This window comes from Meleagris gallopavo, chromosome 14 (assembly GCF_905368555.1).
Source record: "Meleagris gallopavo chromosome 14, MGAL_WU_HG_1.1, whole genome shotgun sequence".
Taxonomy (NCBI): Eukaryota; Metazoa; Chordata; class Aves; order Galliformes; family Phasianidae; genus Meleagris; species Meleagris gallopavo.
This window is the reverse complement of record NC_139417.1, coordinates 6,353,728-6,368,831: the sequence shown is the minus strand read 5'-3', so window position 1 is coordinate 6,368,831 and position 15,104 is coordinate 6,353,728. Positions and strand designations below refer to the sequence as shown.

Below are 15,104 nucleotides of genomic sequence, written 5' to 3'. Positions count from 1 at the left end.
GTGAGCATCGTCCTTTTATTGGGATTGTAAGTTATTCATGGGGAAGGACCTCACTTTATGAAGTGTTCTGTGTTTCGCAACTGAAGTCCCAAACTGATATATTGTAGCAGGATGGGAAATGGTAGCGATAATGGGATGAAATTGAAAGGAAAATGAAATCTGCTGTTAGAAATGCAGGACTGCATGCTACGTGAGAGGCAGCTAAGTTATATTTGCCAGGACAAGTCTAAATAAAAATTGGCTTATTCTGCTATTTCGTTTTTGTGCCGGTTAATTTCACTGGCAAAGTTAATTGTCTGAATGAGTATTGCCATTGACAAGCTGAATGGTAACGTGGGATAAATAGCAGTTTTTCTTGGTGCTGGGTGGTGGGCAGCAGCTCGGGCTGAGTCTCTCACAGCCCAAAATGGCGCCGCGGCCTTCAGGGAGGGAACGCGCCTCTCCTAGCAGGCCCTATGGAAAGCACAGAGTTGTGCATGGAGGAGAGAAACTCAAGGGGTTTTCATTTTCATAAAATGAGCTAACTATCAAATTGCCTTGAAGTAAAGAGAGAAGCTTGAAGAAAAAGGATGAATGGATGGATATTTATCTGTCATGGGCAGCCTGGTTTCTCTCCTCTCTCACTAGGATGAGGAAATGGCAGCCCTTTGCAGGCAGTGGCATCTCTCTGATGTTCCCTTTCAGACACCTGAAGATGGTTTTGGGGCAGCAGCTGCACTCAAACATCTCTTTCCATTCCTGCTGGGATAACCCAGCCCAGGAGAGAGTGCCACAGAAATATCCCCCTCTAGGAGACAGCTGCAGCCACCATCTGCCTTTGTGTGGCAGAGCCCAGCACTGACAGAAGGATACCCTGTGACCACAGCTATTACAAGCACCCAGCCATCAGCCGGTGTACCTCCAGCTATTTGCATGATCTTTCTGGGTCTTCCAACCTACTGCTGGTACTCTTTAAAAACTTCTGGAAATGAAAGCAGAAGTCAGAATGGTTTTCCTGTACTCAGCCCACTATGGGTGAGACATAGGAGTGGTGCCACAGGCACGTGGGAGTTCAGCTTCATCTCTTAGAGATGCTGTCTGATAGCATTAGGCATTTTACGTGTCCAAATACTGTATTTATGGATGACGTGAAGTAAGTGAAGCAAAAGATTTTTTTAAAAGCAGCATGAACTGTTGCATAAACTTTAATGAATGCTAGTTCAGAAGTGAATTCCAGAAAACAACAAAATATCAAATCTCATGACAGGTCTGAAATGGTCTGTTTTTTTTTTTTTTTTTTTCCTCTCTGTTTATTTTGTTTGTTATTTTTTATTTTATTTCTATGTTCAGTGACAAACAGAGGTTGTATTTTGGTGATCTCGTGTCACAAGATTTATCTGTTGGCTGTTGTTTTTTTTCCCCACACACATTTATTTCAGTTTCATTTGAAAAAGTCATTTTTTCAGGCATGCCTGAACTGTTTCTGGTATTTCATCTAGATTTATAAGCTTATGTGGAACCTGTGAAGTACTGGTAATTAAGAGAGTTAATGAAGTGCTGCCTGCAATTAGTTCAATTGCTTGCGACATGATATTTTTTTTCTTTGTAAACTGTAGGTTATCATACCATAGTTGGATTTGGAGGTTTTGATCTGTAAAACAGTCTCTGTCCAAGTGCTGGGTTTCTTATGTATTTTCGTGACCCCTGAATACAGCTTTGCTTTGAGATGTTGATTCATCTTCCTGCTGCACCTTGCAGGGCGAGTTTTTTAACTTCTGAGTTCAGCAGAAGAGGTGAATTTCATTCTCACTCTGCCATAGGACGTATCCCTTAGGCAGTTCAAAAAGGGGCAAACTGTACTTCCATCCAGCAGGAAAGAAAGCTCAGCTTTTTTGCAGTGCCAGATTTAGCTGTAATGGTTTGATTTCAGCTCCTAATTTTCTGTCGCTTTCTAGCAGCAACTAAAGAAAATAAATTTAATTTCTTGCAACCTTTCCTGTAGGTCCTGCTCACTGAATTGTGAGCATCCTTTTGGGCAAGGATTGCTTTTAATGCATTTGGAAAATGAGCTACCACTGGGAAACCTCTCTGGGCTTCGCTAATACAGCTTACAAATAGTAGGCTGTAATTTCACAGAGAGTGACTTAGTGAAGAAAAATGTTGGCTGAAAGCTGATGTGCAATGAAGCTGTAAAAATCTTTCCTGATTCGCAAGTTGTCTAATGGCATCTGTTGGCTGTTTGCAGAAGGGGGATTTTCTACTTCAGAACTGCTTGAAGTGACACGTGTTTATAACCGGATGTATGGGGAGTGGGAATAAAGGGTCCTGAGTGCAATTAAGAATTGATAGCATAGACATAATAATAACAAGGGCATAAACCTGGTACATGAGAGGAGTTACTTTGGTAACATCTCGAGCTCTTCACAGTCCAAAGAGCTGCATGTCTAAGCCTGCTTGTGCTCCCAGTTGTCTTTGGGAGAAATCCTAGATTCTTCTGATAGTGGATGAGACTAATCTTAAAAGTGAGAAGTGATTGTACTACAGGAGCAAAGTTTTCATTTTAAGTATAGAATTGCTTTTTGGTTCCTTTTTGAATGTGTTAATGCTCATCATTATTTCCAAAGGCCTTTGAATTTTTAAAATTTCTGAATTACAGTATTAAAAGGTTAAGTAAGCCAGATTTATTCCTGTTGAAGTTGCTTCTTATAGAAGAACTTGCAAAAAGTTACGAAGATGGAAGAGATCAGATTTTATAGTACACTGTATCTTGCTCCGTAACCAATAAGAACGATATATTTCTACCAGTATTTCTCAAAGATTATTTAATATAGTATTCTTCATAAGGAATAACTTAAACAAGCCAAAAAAAAAAAGAGGCTTAGCTGCTGGAAAATGCTCTTGACAATCTTCTTTAGCACGGGTGAAAGGTTTTGAAATTGTATTCTTCAGAAATGAGAATTAATTTCTAGAACTGTGAAGCATTGATGGAGAAAGAGGAGACCTGTGGGGTGGGACAGAGCATCTGAGTACTATGTGTTTCTCTGTCAAGCACAGGATGATTCTGAAACTGCTAACTTACACTTTTTACAAACTGCATAATTCCTGTTGTATCAGACCTTGCCTTCAGCCCTGACCTGACGTGAGAAGTCTGGTCACCTTCTGTAACACTGTGCAGACCCCACATCATCTACCTTGCACAGGTGTAATCTCTATTACTCATAGATCTTTTTATTTTGCTAGTTACTTGAGAACTGTTCCAAAACCATGATGTTTCTCAGAAAAAGACAGTACTGCTAGTGCAGAATTTAAGGAATTGACAGTGATATGCAGGCACCGGCTGACATGTCCTCAGTTCACAGCAGGAGCAAAGCAAGCAGTGTCTGGTGTGTGCTGTGTGCTCCCACCACACCTGGCGTCTGGCTCTCACACTCACAGGGCAGACCAGAACTGCACTTTTGGTGATAAGTTTGCAATAGAGCAGTTTATAGCTGTGGGGGAGAGAGCTGTCAATGAATCCTGCTGCTGATTGATATTTCAAGGTGATCTCTGTTTAGAGAGTGTGAGCAAATGTACAGATCTGGCACACAAATATAAAAATCGAAGAGTATGTAACAGATGTTCATTCTGCTGATTTAGCTATCTGATTTCTGTTCCCACATTTTAAGTGCCTCTTCAGTTTCCTTTTCTTCATCGCTAGCCTGAATAAAAGATGAAAATAGCCCTAAACAGGAGTGCAGCTGATGTAGTGGAGTGTGTGCTGGAGGTGAGATCTGCTCTTGTCTTCTGGCCTGGTGCTCCTGGCTCACCTCTGTCTCATCAGGCTGACTGAATTATGTTCCAACCTCTGGACTTGGTCTTGTTAGGCAAAAACAAATAGCTAGCAGTAAGTACAGCTCTGTAATTCTAAGCATCGTTAGGCATTACTGTGTCAAAGTAAAACTTGATATAATCTTAATTTTTCTTCCATTTCATATCATTTCTTTACTGGTTGATAATACAGTTCATTCCCAAGTCCGTTACCCTCTCACAAGTAGGAGGCTAGAAACTTGACTTCTTAATCTTTCTTAGGAATCTTCTACAAGCTCAGGTGAAAGCTTGCCTCCTGCTTGTATAACTTTCAAAGAGTTAGTCAGAGCCCATATGTTACAGCCGGGAGGAAATTATGCTTGGGGATGACTAACAGAACATGTTCCTGCTGTTAATTTGGGTGTCATTCCAGAAACGTAATTCGTAGCCTTCTCTTTGATTTTATTAACACATTTATGTACTAAATGCCAGACTTTGCTAGTGTACTTCACCAAGGAAATTAATAAAGGGCTAGATTTTGTATTAACAAAGAGAAGGCTTTGGTAGCTCTGCCTGGAAAGAACAGGGAGAAGCAGAGAGCACGTATGCTTGGGTGGTGGCTGGTTAGTAGAAATACGAGTTACAAATAGGAAATTTAGTTATATGCATCATCCTGCTACAAACACCACATTCCTCAAGTCTCTGTGAGTTGATATGTAATTTATCAAGAACAATGATATGTAGTACTAATTGGGAGTTAATTTGTTCCTTCCAAAAAGAAGGAAATCGCTTTCAGTAGTCTGATGCTTAAGGCTGCCCATGCAGCTATCATAAGGTTTGCAGCAGGAAGAATTTGAATGCTAGGAAAACTAACATTGAAAAGGTGGCTTACAATTTATAGCTTTTTTTTGACACTTACTATCTATCTGTCTATTACAGACTGCCTTTCATAGTGAAGGATACCTTGTGTAGCTCCGAGCCAATTAATGCCTGTTTATTTATGTGAAAGGTTAAATTACGGAGGCATAAACAGCCTGGCTGCATGTGTGACTGGACTGTGCCTGTGCACCTGCTGATGCAGTGCCTGTGCACCTGCTGATACTGAGCCTGCCTGCACCAGCCGTGCACACTGCTGTGCCGTGCTCCTGCAGGAGCACACAGTAAATAGGTAATTGCAGGAGCTCAAAGTAGATGTAATAACAAAATGGGAAATTCTGAACACAGCTAAGGCAGCTGGCCATGGATTGACAGTGCTGCACTAGAGAATGAGTTTTCTAGCCATCCTGTGGGTGCAATGCACTATCTGCTTAAAAGAGTGAATTTGTTCTTGTAGCTTAGTGCTTTCCATGCTGCTAGGTTTGCTTCTGATTATGTCACTGCAGTAAAATAACAGGCTGAACGTATGAGTTTGCACTGTGTGTGTATGTGCAAAATTGATGCAGCTCTGTGAGAAAGCTGCTTTTATCTGGTCTCACTGTTGCTCTCGTTCTGCAGTAGACAGATCTTTGCTGAATCCTTCTAAGCTGACTGTTCCTCACTGTTTATTAAGATGGAAGAACAGGTCAAATTCACAGATTCCTTCTTAGGGGTAATGCAGACTGAGCAGCTGGCTTGCTTTGTGCAAGTTTGTGGTTCTGTTTGAAGCCAGTTAGTCTGGAAGGGCCAAACCAGCTCAGTGTGATCACTTTTGAAGGTTGAAGTTTATTTTAGAAACCTTGGTGCTATGTAGTAGACTTAGAAACCTTTGGTTATTTTAAATGGGAGTACAATGCAGCTTCCTGAGCCAAGGCTGCGTCCCCATGAGGGCGAAAGAGCCGAGCAGCTGAGGTACCTTAAAAGGAGACAAAGTGCACGGGTATCTGCCAGCTGATATCTCTCAGATCACACTAAAAACATCTTCCAATTTTCTGTTCAAGTCTCGTGTCTTGAGGAAGATCAGAATAGAAGCAGTGCCATCAGTGTGGTGCAGCAGACCGACCACGAGCTTGCAGGGCAGCTCCACGCGGAGCTTGTCGGGTGGAGGTGTGCTGTGTTACAGCAGCATTCCCGAGAGCCGCGTGTTGGGCTGCGTGGGGCTGCAAATCTTCTCCATGCAGGCAGCGTGACAGTTGGTGACTCAGTGGGACTCTCTTCACTCCCCCAAGTTTTCATAGATTTTGTTTCAATTTGGATTATGCATGGTGGTGCCTTACATCCACCTCTGTGGGTTTGCTATCTTTGGCATGGCCTTTCCAGAAAATCCTGTTGCCATCTTAAAACTGCTTGTCCTAAAGTTGTTTCTGACTTATATGTTTGTGTCCAGCACAAAATCATTCCGCTTTAGGGGGCTGAATGACAGGGAATAAGGGTCAGTGATTCCTTTGAAGGCTTTTGGGTTTGGACTAAATGCTGAGTGAGTCCCTCAGGTTTTGCTGCTCCAGAGTAGCAAGCAGTTGAACTGCTAAGCCCTTTCAGGAACAGCTTATGTTTTGGCAAACAGCTCATGTCAGGCTCAGCCTCATGGAATTTGCAGAGCTTGGTTTGTGCCCTTACAGCACCTCTGTGCTGGGGACACTCTCGTGCCCGTACCGCTGCTGTGCCCACAGCCTCATCCTGCCCTCCTCTGTGTCAGAAATGGGCCCAGGCTGCCTCCTAAGGAGTGTGAGCTCAGCTGGTTTTTGACTGGGGAAATAAAACAAACATTACCTGTAGCTATATAGAAAATATGTCTTCCAAAATCACTTTGTTGCTTAGCTTGTATTTAAGTACTTTATATTCTGTTGTCAGTCTAAATGCTCCTAATGTGTAGAGTATATACAGTATGATGGTCTGTAAAGTCTGAAGAGTATTTTAAGTGTCGTCCATAATGTAGCAGTGGAAAATTTCTCCCAGTGCTCAGAAATCTGGAAACAAGAGTTGAGGGTTTCAGTATCACATTTTTTAATTAGAAGGCTTTTCAAAACTTGCTAGATCTGCGTTGCTTTCTTTCCCTTTCCCTGCTGGCCCTGGCTGAGCTCTTCCTGTCTCACACAAGGGCTCGTTCCTTTTCCTCCCTAACAGCGGTGTCTGATTTATCCTACAGGGCTTAAATTAAGAGGAAACTCAGCAGTAGGGGAAGGAATGATGGATTTGAAAGCAATTCTCAGGCTCTCTTGTGCTGGCTCATTAGGCAACCTTTTTGTTATTATTTTTTAATATTTACAGAGAATGCAGGAAGCCTGATGCAGCAGGAGCAGCAGTGTGCCAAGAGCTGCTTGACTGGGTTCTCCCCTCTGCCCTGGCGATGGGGCCAGGTCCTCGGGTTCTCCAAGGGCAATACTGCCCTGTGCCTGTAAAGCAGCAGCCTTTTTGTCTTCCAAGCCCAGCTAAAACATCATCATTGCTACTCAGGATTTCCTGGATGAGATCTCAGTGCAAAGCCGGCTTGTTTGCAGCCCTGTGAATTCTCATGGCTGCGTTGAGCTCTTTGGAATCGCAGCTGAGGGCAGGCTGCATCAAAAATGGCAGTGACCTTGCCGCTCTGGATCTCGGTTACAAACGAGTGGGCTGCCAATTTAATTTGCTAAGTGTGAGCTGCTGCAAACATCCCCGGTTAACTGGGAAAAAAGAGAATGTCCGAGGTTACTATATGAACTAATTAATTTCAGTGATTTGTGAGCCTGCATTCCTGTAAGTAAGAACAGTTACACAATTGTGCCTTTTAGAGAACTAAAACGCTTCATTTCTAGGGCACTGGACTGCAGTGCTCCCGGCACATTCTGCTGTCTGTGGGACGTGAGCCAAGTGGCTGCATGGCCCCAAGTGAAACACCTCTGCAGGGGCCAGGTGTGGAGTAAAGTGCCTGCTGTCAGGTTGGGTGGTGCTAATTAGTGCAGGAAGGCTTCTGCTGGCCAGGCAGTGTCACCTGGGATATCTAACCCTGCAGCCCTCCTGTGCTGAGCCTGCAGAATGGGCTGAGAAACAAGGCAGTGATTGGGGGGGACTTGGTTGATGTCTCTGAGTTGCATATGGCTGTTTCTGGCACCCGCAGCTCTTGAAGGAAAGCAGCTTTTCTTGGGCTTCAGTGCTGCTTAAACTTGTGCTTTACAGCCTGGAGTAAATGCTCCCAGATTTCTTCAGGGAAAAAAATGGAGTAGTAGAACGTGGCATCGCTCACGCTTCTGAGCTAAAATTATAAGTGTAGCAATGCAGCCAATGTGCAACCCAAAGAAAACCACGAAGAAGAATTTTTGAGTCAGTTTTAAAGAGAGCTCTGAAATTAAGCAGGGCTGCAAGCAAAGAGAATAGGAAAAAAATGTTTTGTTTTGTTTTGTTTTTTGACGTGGTATTGTCTTAATTCATCCCTGGAGAGACAGAAGGAGCTGCACAGGCAGTGGGGTTACTCAGGGGACGTCACCTGGAAGCCCTTGCCATGTGTTCGCAGGTGCAGCCATTTACTGGGTCCAGTATTTAGGGTTGTAAAAGCAGGCAGTAGCTTTGCTACTGATGACATTGCACACCTGGAAGTGAAACTCTGTGTTTATTAATTTCTCAGACAATGATCCTCACAAAAACAAGAAGTAAATAGCTGTGTGTTGATACATCAGGACACTGGTATGTTTATGTTGCCTGAAATATTAATGCTGTCATGTAGCTTAGCACAGATATCTCTTTGTTCTGAGGCAAGTCTTTGTCTTCTTGACACTGGGTTTAAGGCTAGTGCCCTAGTTCATACACATTGCTCATCTGTTACGTAAAAGATTTTGTAAGTGTTCTTGATACAAGCATAAAACAAGAATTCTGGAATTCTGACTGTTGTAGCAGCATGGTGGCTTTGTTTTCTGTCCATTCCGTACTAATAGTGTTTTATTTTGGATTATAGGATAGAAAATTAACAAAAGTAGAGAGACAGAGATTTAAAGAAGAAGCAGAAATGTTGAAAGGTCTACAGCACCCAAACATTGTAAGGTTTTATGACTTCTGGGAATCCTGTGTAAAAGGAAAAAGGTGCATCGTGCTGGTTACCGAACTGATGACCTCTGGAACACTGAAGACGTAAGTACTGTGCTCCTGGCGAGCAGTCTAAGAATAGCTATGGAAATTTTTAGAAAAATCCTACTTTTGCATTCTGAAAAAAGGCACCTCGAGATAAAGGATAAAAATGGAGCTGTTCTCTGGTGTCTGTCATTTGTCCCTGTGCTTAGACAGCATTGACTTGACAGGAAGGATTTCGGCCTCTGTCTCCCCTTCCCCGATCTTCTGCTTCACTTATGTAACTGGAAGCAGTTCTCTGCCTTGTTTCATTGTGTGCCTGTGACGTTTCCATTTGTCAGCGTGTGTTTCTGTGATTGCTCTTGTATTTCTGTGTTTTGTTATCAAAGCTAGAATAGCACTCGAATGGTAGAATCTCCTTTTGAAGCAGGAGATGCTCTAGGTTATCTACTAAACAATATTAATAGCTTTGCTACTGACAATCTTGTTAAGGTTGATATAAAGCAGTTGGCGTGAATTCTGGAGCAGATTTTCAGCCCCAATGGGAGCAATGCTCATCACTGAGTATCTCCAGTGTGCTGCTCTGCTAATGCATTGGCAGGTTTTATGTTTTTCCAAAATGAACCCTCCCCCTTCTCAGCATTCTAGACAAATAGTAAAAATGTAGGTGCATGATAAAGAGACCAAAGTCTTGTGCCTAAAATTAATTTTCAGTATTATTCTGTTCTGGATATATAAAACATATTCTAAATCAATTCTCTGCATGGAGTGAATTGCTTTGCTATTAGACTTGCAAATATTTGGTTGTATTTGCACCAAAAATGCTTATTATCTTCCTCCCCCAAAATGAATGCTCTAATTCCTCCTTTAAAAAAGATCTTTTCCAATTTGGTGATATTTCTGAGCTGCTATCATGATATCTAATAAGAGGCTTTTATAAAAAATAAATTTCAGCTGCTAAAGCTCTGAGAATCTTTAATAACACTTCGCTTTCTTTATAACCAGCTTCTCTTCCTTTTTGTTCTGTAGGTATCTGAAGAGATTTAAAGTGATGAAACCAAAAGTCCTGCGTAGTTGGTGCCGGCAAATCCTGAAGGGTCTTCTTTTCTTGCACACGAGAACTCCACCAATAATTCACAGAGACTTAAAATGTGACAATATTTTTATTACTGGACCAACTGGATCTGTGAAAATAGGAGACTTAGGTCTGGCAACCCTCAAGAGAGCTTCGTTTGCCAAAAGTGTAATAGGTAATCAGTCTGTTCTCTTTGGCTTCCTTCTGCTGGTGTGATTTTTAATTTGTCTGCCCTTCACACTTACAGTAGAGTTTTGCTTTTTGCTTGTTGGCTGGTGGTTGAGATTGAAGTGGTTTTGTGACCATTCCCTTTATTACCATTGTAAAAACGTCTGTCTGTAAGGCCTATCTAAGAAATGTTATCTTGGCCTTCTCTTTCCTTTACAGTGGTAAATTTTTAATTGAAATATTATTTTACATCCACAAATTCTTCTCTGTTCTCTTCCAAGAGAAGCAGCAACAGTTCCCAACAGCTTGTGCATCTCATCCCCCTGAGAGCAGGCTCAGTGCCTGTTTGGGAGGGAAAAGAGAAGGGATGGGGGATGGAAGCCACATGCTGCCTTGCTGCCTCACCAACAAGGTGGTGCTGAGAAGTCTTCTGCTTCCAGTGAGTGGGGATAAGTACAGTTGTTCCAGCTGAAGGCATTGGCAGCCTGTCCTCTGAGCAGTGCCCTGCAGAAGAAGGCTGCTTGTCTTTGCAGGGAGGTCACAGGAGAGCTGCCCTGGCTGGAACAGCTTATCCCCAGTCACTGAGCATCAGCAAAATAAGTTGCTTCTGCAGAGCTTGTCTATGCCCCAACATGATCCTGGCAGAATTCTACTGAAACAGCTGCAATTTATTAAAAATCAGTAGCTACAAAATTGAAGGAAATTCCCACTAGGGTACACAATAGCTGATTCATGTGGGTACCTTGTAGGGACGTATTAGAGCTTGATTTTGCTTGAACTGGGAGGATGTGTTCTGAATGGTGTCAAAGGAGGTCATTCCTTTGCAAAAGTGAAATTTAATGCCTTCTGTATGAAAAACACAAATGGGGTGTCTTTCCCTGAGTTCTCAAACGTTTTGGTTTTTTTACCTTAATCTTTCTCAGCAAATTGGCCTTGTTCAGGTCTATAGGTGATGGTTCTAGAAAGTTATAAATCCTTGATGAAGGATGCTGAAAGGGAGGGAAGTTAGTGTGCCCACAGTCATAATTTTGGCTCCTTATGTAAATGGAAATAAGATTTGAGATGACTAGAATTAGCAGACTGCTGGTGACAGCCACTATTCCCTAACTATGAAAATGGCATGCTATCTTTAAAGCAGTGGTTGCCGAAGTAATTATAGGGCCTCGTACATTTAGGGATTATATTTATTATGATTTCTGTGCAAGTTTCAGCCTTCAGACTTTGAGAACCCAATATTGTTTAAGTTGCAGTAAGATTGATGCTGTGGATATAGGCTTGGCTGCTGTGGGACGCCTTAATGCTGCTGATTTCAATGAAATCATGTTAGTTTGTATCTGTTAAGTTTCTCTAGCTTTTACTTTGTAATAGTGTATTTTTATTTCTTTGTTTTGAGGAGCAGTATTCCTTCCCATAGTTTATTTTGCAGTGTAACAGTTGCTCCTGGGCTGGGAATATCAGAAATATCAATATTAGTTTTTGCAAAATGAATTCCTATAACAGCACTGTCAGACCATAGCTGTGTCAAATTCAATGATGGAAAGGGCTGCAGGTTGCTGGCAAGCTATCTGTATTCTTTTTGGCAAAATAACCAAATTCATCTTTTTCATGAGTTGTGCTGCTCCAAGGAAAGAATTAGGGGGATTGCAAACACTAGTGATGCTGGGCCAGCTCCCACTTCTACAGGATAGGAAAAAAATGTAATTCCCCCCCTGCCCTGGAGCGGGAAGCTGAGGCTTGGGGGTGCAGGCAGGGAAATGGGAAGGCTGAAAAAGAGAAGGCAGGACGGGGAGGGAATCCCACAGGTGTCAGCCCCAGGCTCTGGCTTCCCCCTCCTGCTGCATGTCCCAGAGCTGCGTGCACCCTGCTGTCCTCACTGCTCACCTCATCTTCCTAGATGGAGTAGCTCTAAATGGATATTAGTAGCTGCAATTCTACATTATTTTTAATGATGAAGTCAATGTGGCTGAGGTCCAGGTTTTCTCTTGCTGCATTTGTGCCATCGCTGATGCTTGCCTGACCTTGCGGTGTGTCTCTTCAGGGAGTCCAGCCAGGGCCAAGCCTGTGCTGCAGAGTGCAGCAGAGTAGCTGCTGAGCAGCTTCACATTTCTGTGGTCTGCTTTGTTAGGAGTACTTGTATGTATTCCTTCCCGCCCCTAGAGTTGGGTGGAAAATGTCATTTTCATGGTGATTTGGAATGGCGTCAAGAATATCATTTGCTTCTTAGACTACTTGCAATCACTTTTTCAGTTGTGCAAGGAACTTTAAATGCTCCATAATTCATGAGATCCACCTCTGTGTCTTGTTCATTCTCAAACAATGTAGCATCTCTGGGAAAGGCTCTGACAGCTGTTAACCATTTCAGAGCAGCAGCCACAGCCTTTGTGAAAGCTGGAAGAAAAGGCCTGGGCTCAGAGCTGAACTCAGAGCATGGCTGCTAAGTCTCATGACAGGGATCCAGCTGATTTATTAAGGCTGAAGGAAGGAATGTCTTTAAGGTGAAAGGAGCGTCAACAAAGGGAGAGAGTGATCTAGAGTTCCGTGAATGTTACAGCAGTGCCAGAACTGAGGCTTGTTTAGTGAGTTAGGCCAAGCCTACTTTGTGATGCATGCAAAAGCAGTTTCAGAGACAAACCCTAATTTGGAGAGACATAGTTTATGCTACCATTAGGAAAAAAAAAACAAAAAAACAAAAAAACAACTTAAATCAGGTCACCAATCATATATAAATTTGAGAACTGTTTCTCCTTGTTGTTTAATTACAGTTGTGCCAATGGTAGAGATGTCCTTGCCAAAAAGCAGAGCTGCTCATGCATGTCAGCTGGCGGAGGGCTCTGGGGAGGGGATGTGGGTGCTGAGGCAGGTCCCGCTGTGCTGAAGGCCAGGTTATGGTTCTGGGATTGCTCACCTTCCTTTTGGCAGCCTACTGCTCACTGGTGGGAACAGCTCTCTCACGAAGAAAACAACTGTGTTAATCTCCTTCCTTCATCTTTTCTGTATGTGAAAACAAAAATCGCTCTTGACTCCCAAGCATGCACTATTTTAGGAGATAAAGTTCCTGGAATAATTTACCTAAGTGTTAATTTTGCTCTGCAAGACCACACCTTTTTGGTGCAGAGATTTTTTTGACAAAGGCTGAGCCACTCTTGAGTCTGTGTGAAGCGTAGGAGTTACTCTGAGGTTGTTGATGACACGTTTTGCATTCATTCACTTTTTTCTGTATAAGAGAACTTTTGCAGGCATTGTACTTATCATTAACACTGCAACTTCCCATTATGAAGCAGTAAGTATAATGTTTCCCATCATTTATCCAGTTTTATTGGTCTCCTAACACCCTAATCCCTTTTGGAGTAGGACCTTATTCTGCAAGTAGTCTCACTGATCTGTACTATTGAAGCAGCGGTAGAATCATGTTTAATGCTCTGTGCATGACTTCCTAGATGAATTTCTGATACCACCTGCTTTCAAAGTGCTGTCTCATCTGCTCGGTGGTTGCTGTGCATCTCCCCGGAGGAAGAAATGCAAATTTGCATTGACAAAAACAAGACTGAAGCTTCTCGTTTCTTTGGTCCTTTTCACCACCACAGACCTCTATGTGTGTCCCTCTCTTCATCCAGAGAAGGAAACCATTTTGTAGCTTTCAGTGTATTCAGGCACCATGCCATATCTCATTTTGGTATTCTCTTTTGAAACTTCAGTATGTTTTCCCCCTCTGTGTATACTATCAGTGAGCTCTATGTGTGTGTGTGTGTTGACTCTGGGTTTCTTTCCTGGAGGATGCTTGAGCTTATTCTAGGTAGTTCCCTGTTTTGAAATAATCTTGCATGCCCCCTTGCACAGTTGTAATGGACACATTTCTGTAGGCAGAACAAGATTGTGATGGAAACCTTTCAGACTTCATGAATAATTTACCATCTTTTTTGTGTAGGTACACCAGAATTTATGGCCCCAGAAATGTATGAGGAACACTACGACGAATCCGTTGATGTCTATGCGTTTGGAATGTGCATGTTGGAAATGGCTACCTCAGAATACCCTTACTCAGAATGCCAGAATGCTGCTCAAATTTACCGGAAAGTAACCTGTGTGAGTAAACTTCCTTCATTTTAGTTATATCTGTAATTTGGGATTTGCTGATCAGAAGGTTCGAAAGTGTACTTCAGTGTGAGATGTCATTACTGTCTTATGTGTGCGGTTCGTTGTAGAAATGGAGGTGTCTTAGTTCTGGGTTGCAGAAACTCATGCAGGTTTTTTCAAAAAGCTTGCAGTTCTGTGGTCGGATTATGTTTGCCTGTACTGCAGTTGCATATGGTATTTTCAATAATCTTTGCCCATTTTGTCTCACTCAGCCAAAGGTGTGTGAGACTTGGGGAAAATGAGCCGGGAAGAATCTCTGCTGTAGTCTTGTCTCCTAAAGAGGGATAGTCAGAATTGATCAAGTTTCTCACCAAGCCAAAAAACCCTAACTTTTAGATTGGAAACTAAATATTTATGTGGTGTAGGATGTTTGATTCAGATTTCCAGCACAGATTCTTGCACCTGAAAATATAAAGGGGAAAATATAGCAATGTTTAGTTTTGGAATGAGCCAGAGGAGCTTTATGTCTGAGCTTATCAGTTCTGCAAGCTCTGTTAATTCCCAGACTGGAACCATGGAAATGGGTTTGCTGCATTCTCAGGTGAAATCAGGGCATAGAAGAAGCCAACCTAAAATGATTTCTACCCTAAAAAAAAAAAAAAAAGTATCCTTCCCAGCACCCTCATGTGATAAATATATTTGTCTGCATGAGCTGCACTGTGAATGCCTGAAAAATCTGAGTTTGGATGATGCTGTCAGCTTGCAAATCAGTGAAGAAATCACTGACTGCAGAGAAACGGGACTTGCCAAATGCTTTGGCAGCGGTGGTTATCTTCTGCTCTGCTTGGATAAGTAAAAACAAGAATATGGGAGTTTCTGCCCCATAGGTTATGCTAAACAGTTGGGTTTGTCAAAGGTTTTTCCAGATACTTCTTTCCATCCAGTTTCTACAAAAGGACATAATGAGCTATGTGCTTTGGCCCTTGTGCATTCCCATCACCAAAAGATGCAGACTGCATACTCAGGATGTGAAAAACATAGTTCTCTGGAGTAGGCTACACTACCATTTGCA

At 42.4% G+C, this 15,104-nt stretch overlaps 1 protein-coding gene across 15 annotated transcripts in view; it reads left to right on the top strand.

Moving 5' to 3' along the window:
* The window catches only part of WNK2 (WNK lysine deficient protein kinase 2), a 106,849-nt gene that overhangs the window by 27,981 nt on the left and 63,764 nt on the right, over positions 1–15,104 (top strand). For all 15 annotated transcript variants that reach the window (XM_085235753.1, XM_085235756.1, XM_085235761.1 and 12 more), the window contains exons 3-5: positions 8,606–8,778; positions 9,745–9,965; positions 13,884–14,041. In XM_085235753.1, the coding sequence (XP_085091879.1) occupies positions 8,606–8,778; positions 9,745–9,965; positions 13,884–14,041 (552 nt within the window). The remainder of the gene's footprint in view (positions 1–8,605; positions 8,779–9,744; positions 9,966–13,883; positions 14,042–15,104) is intronic.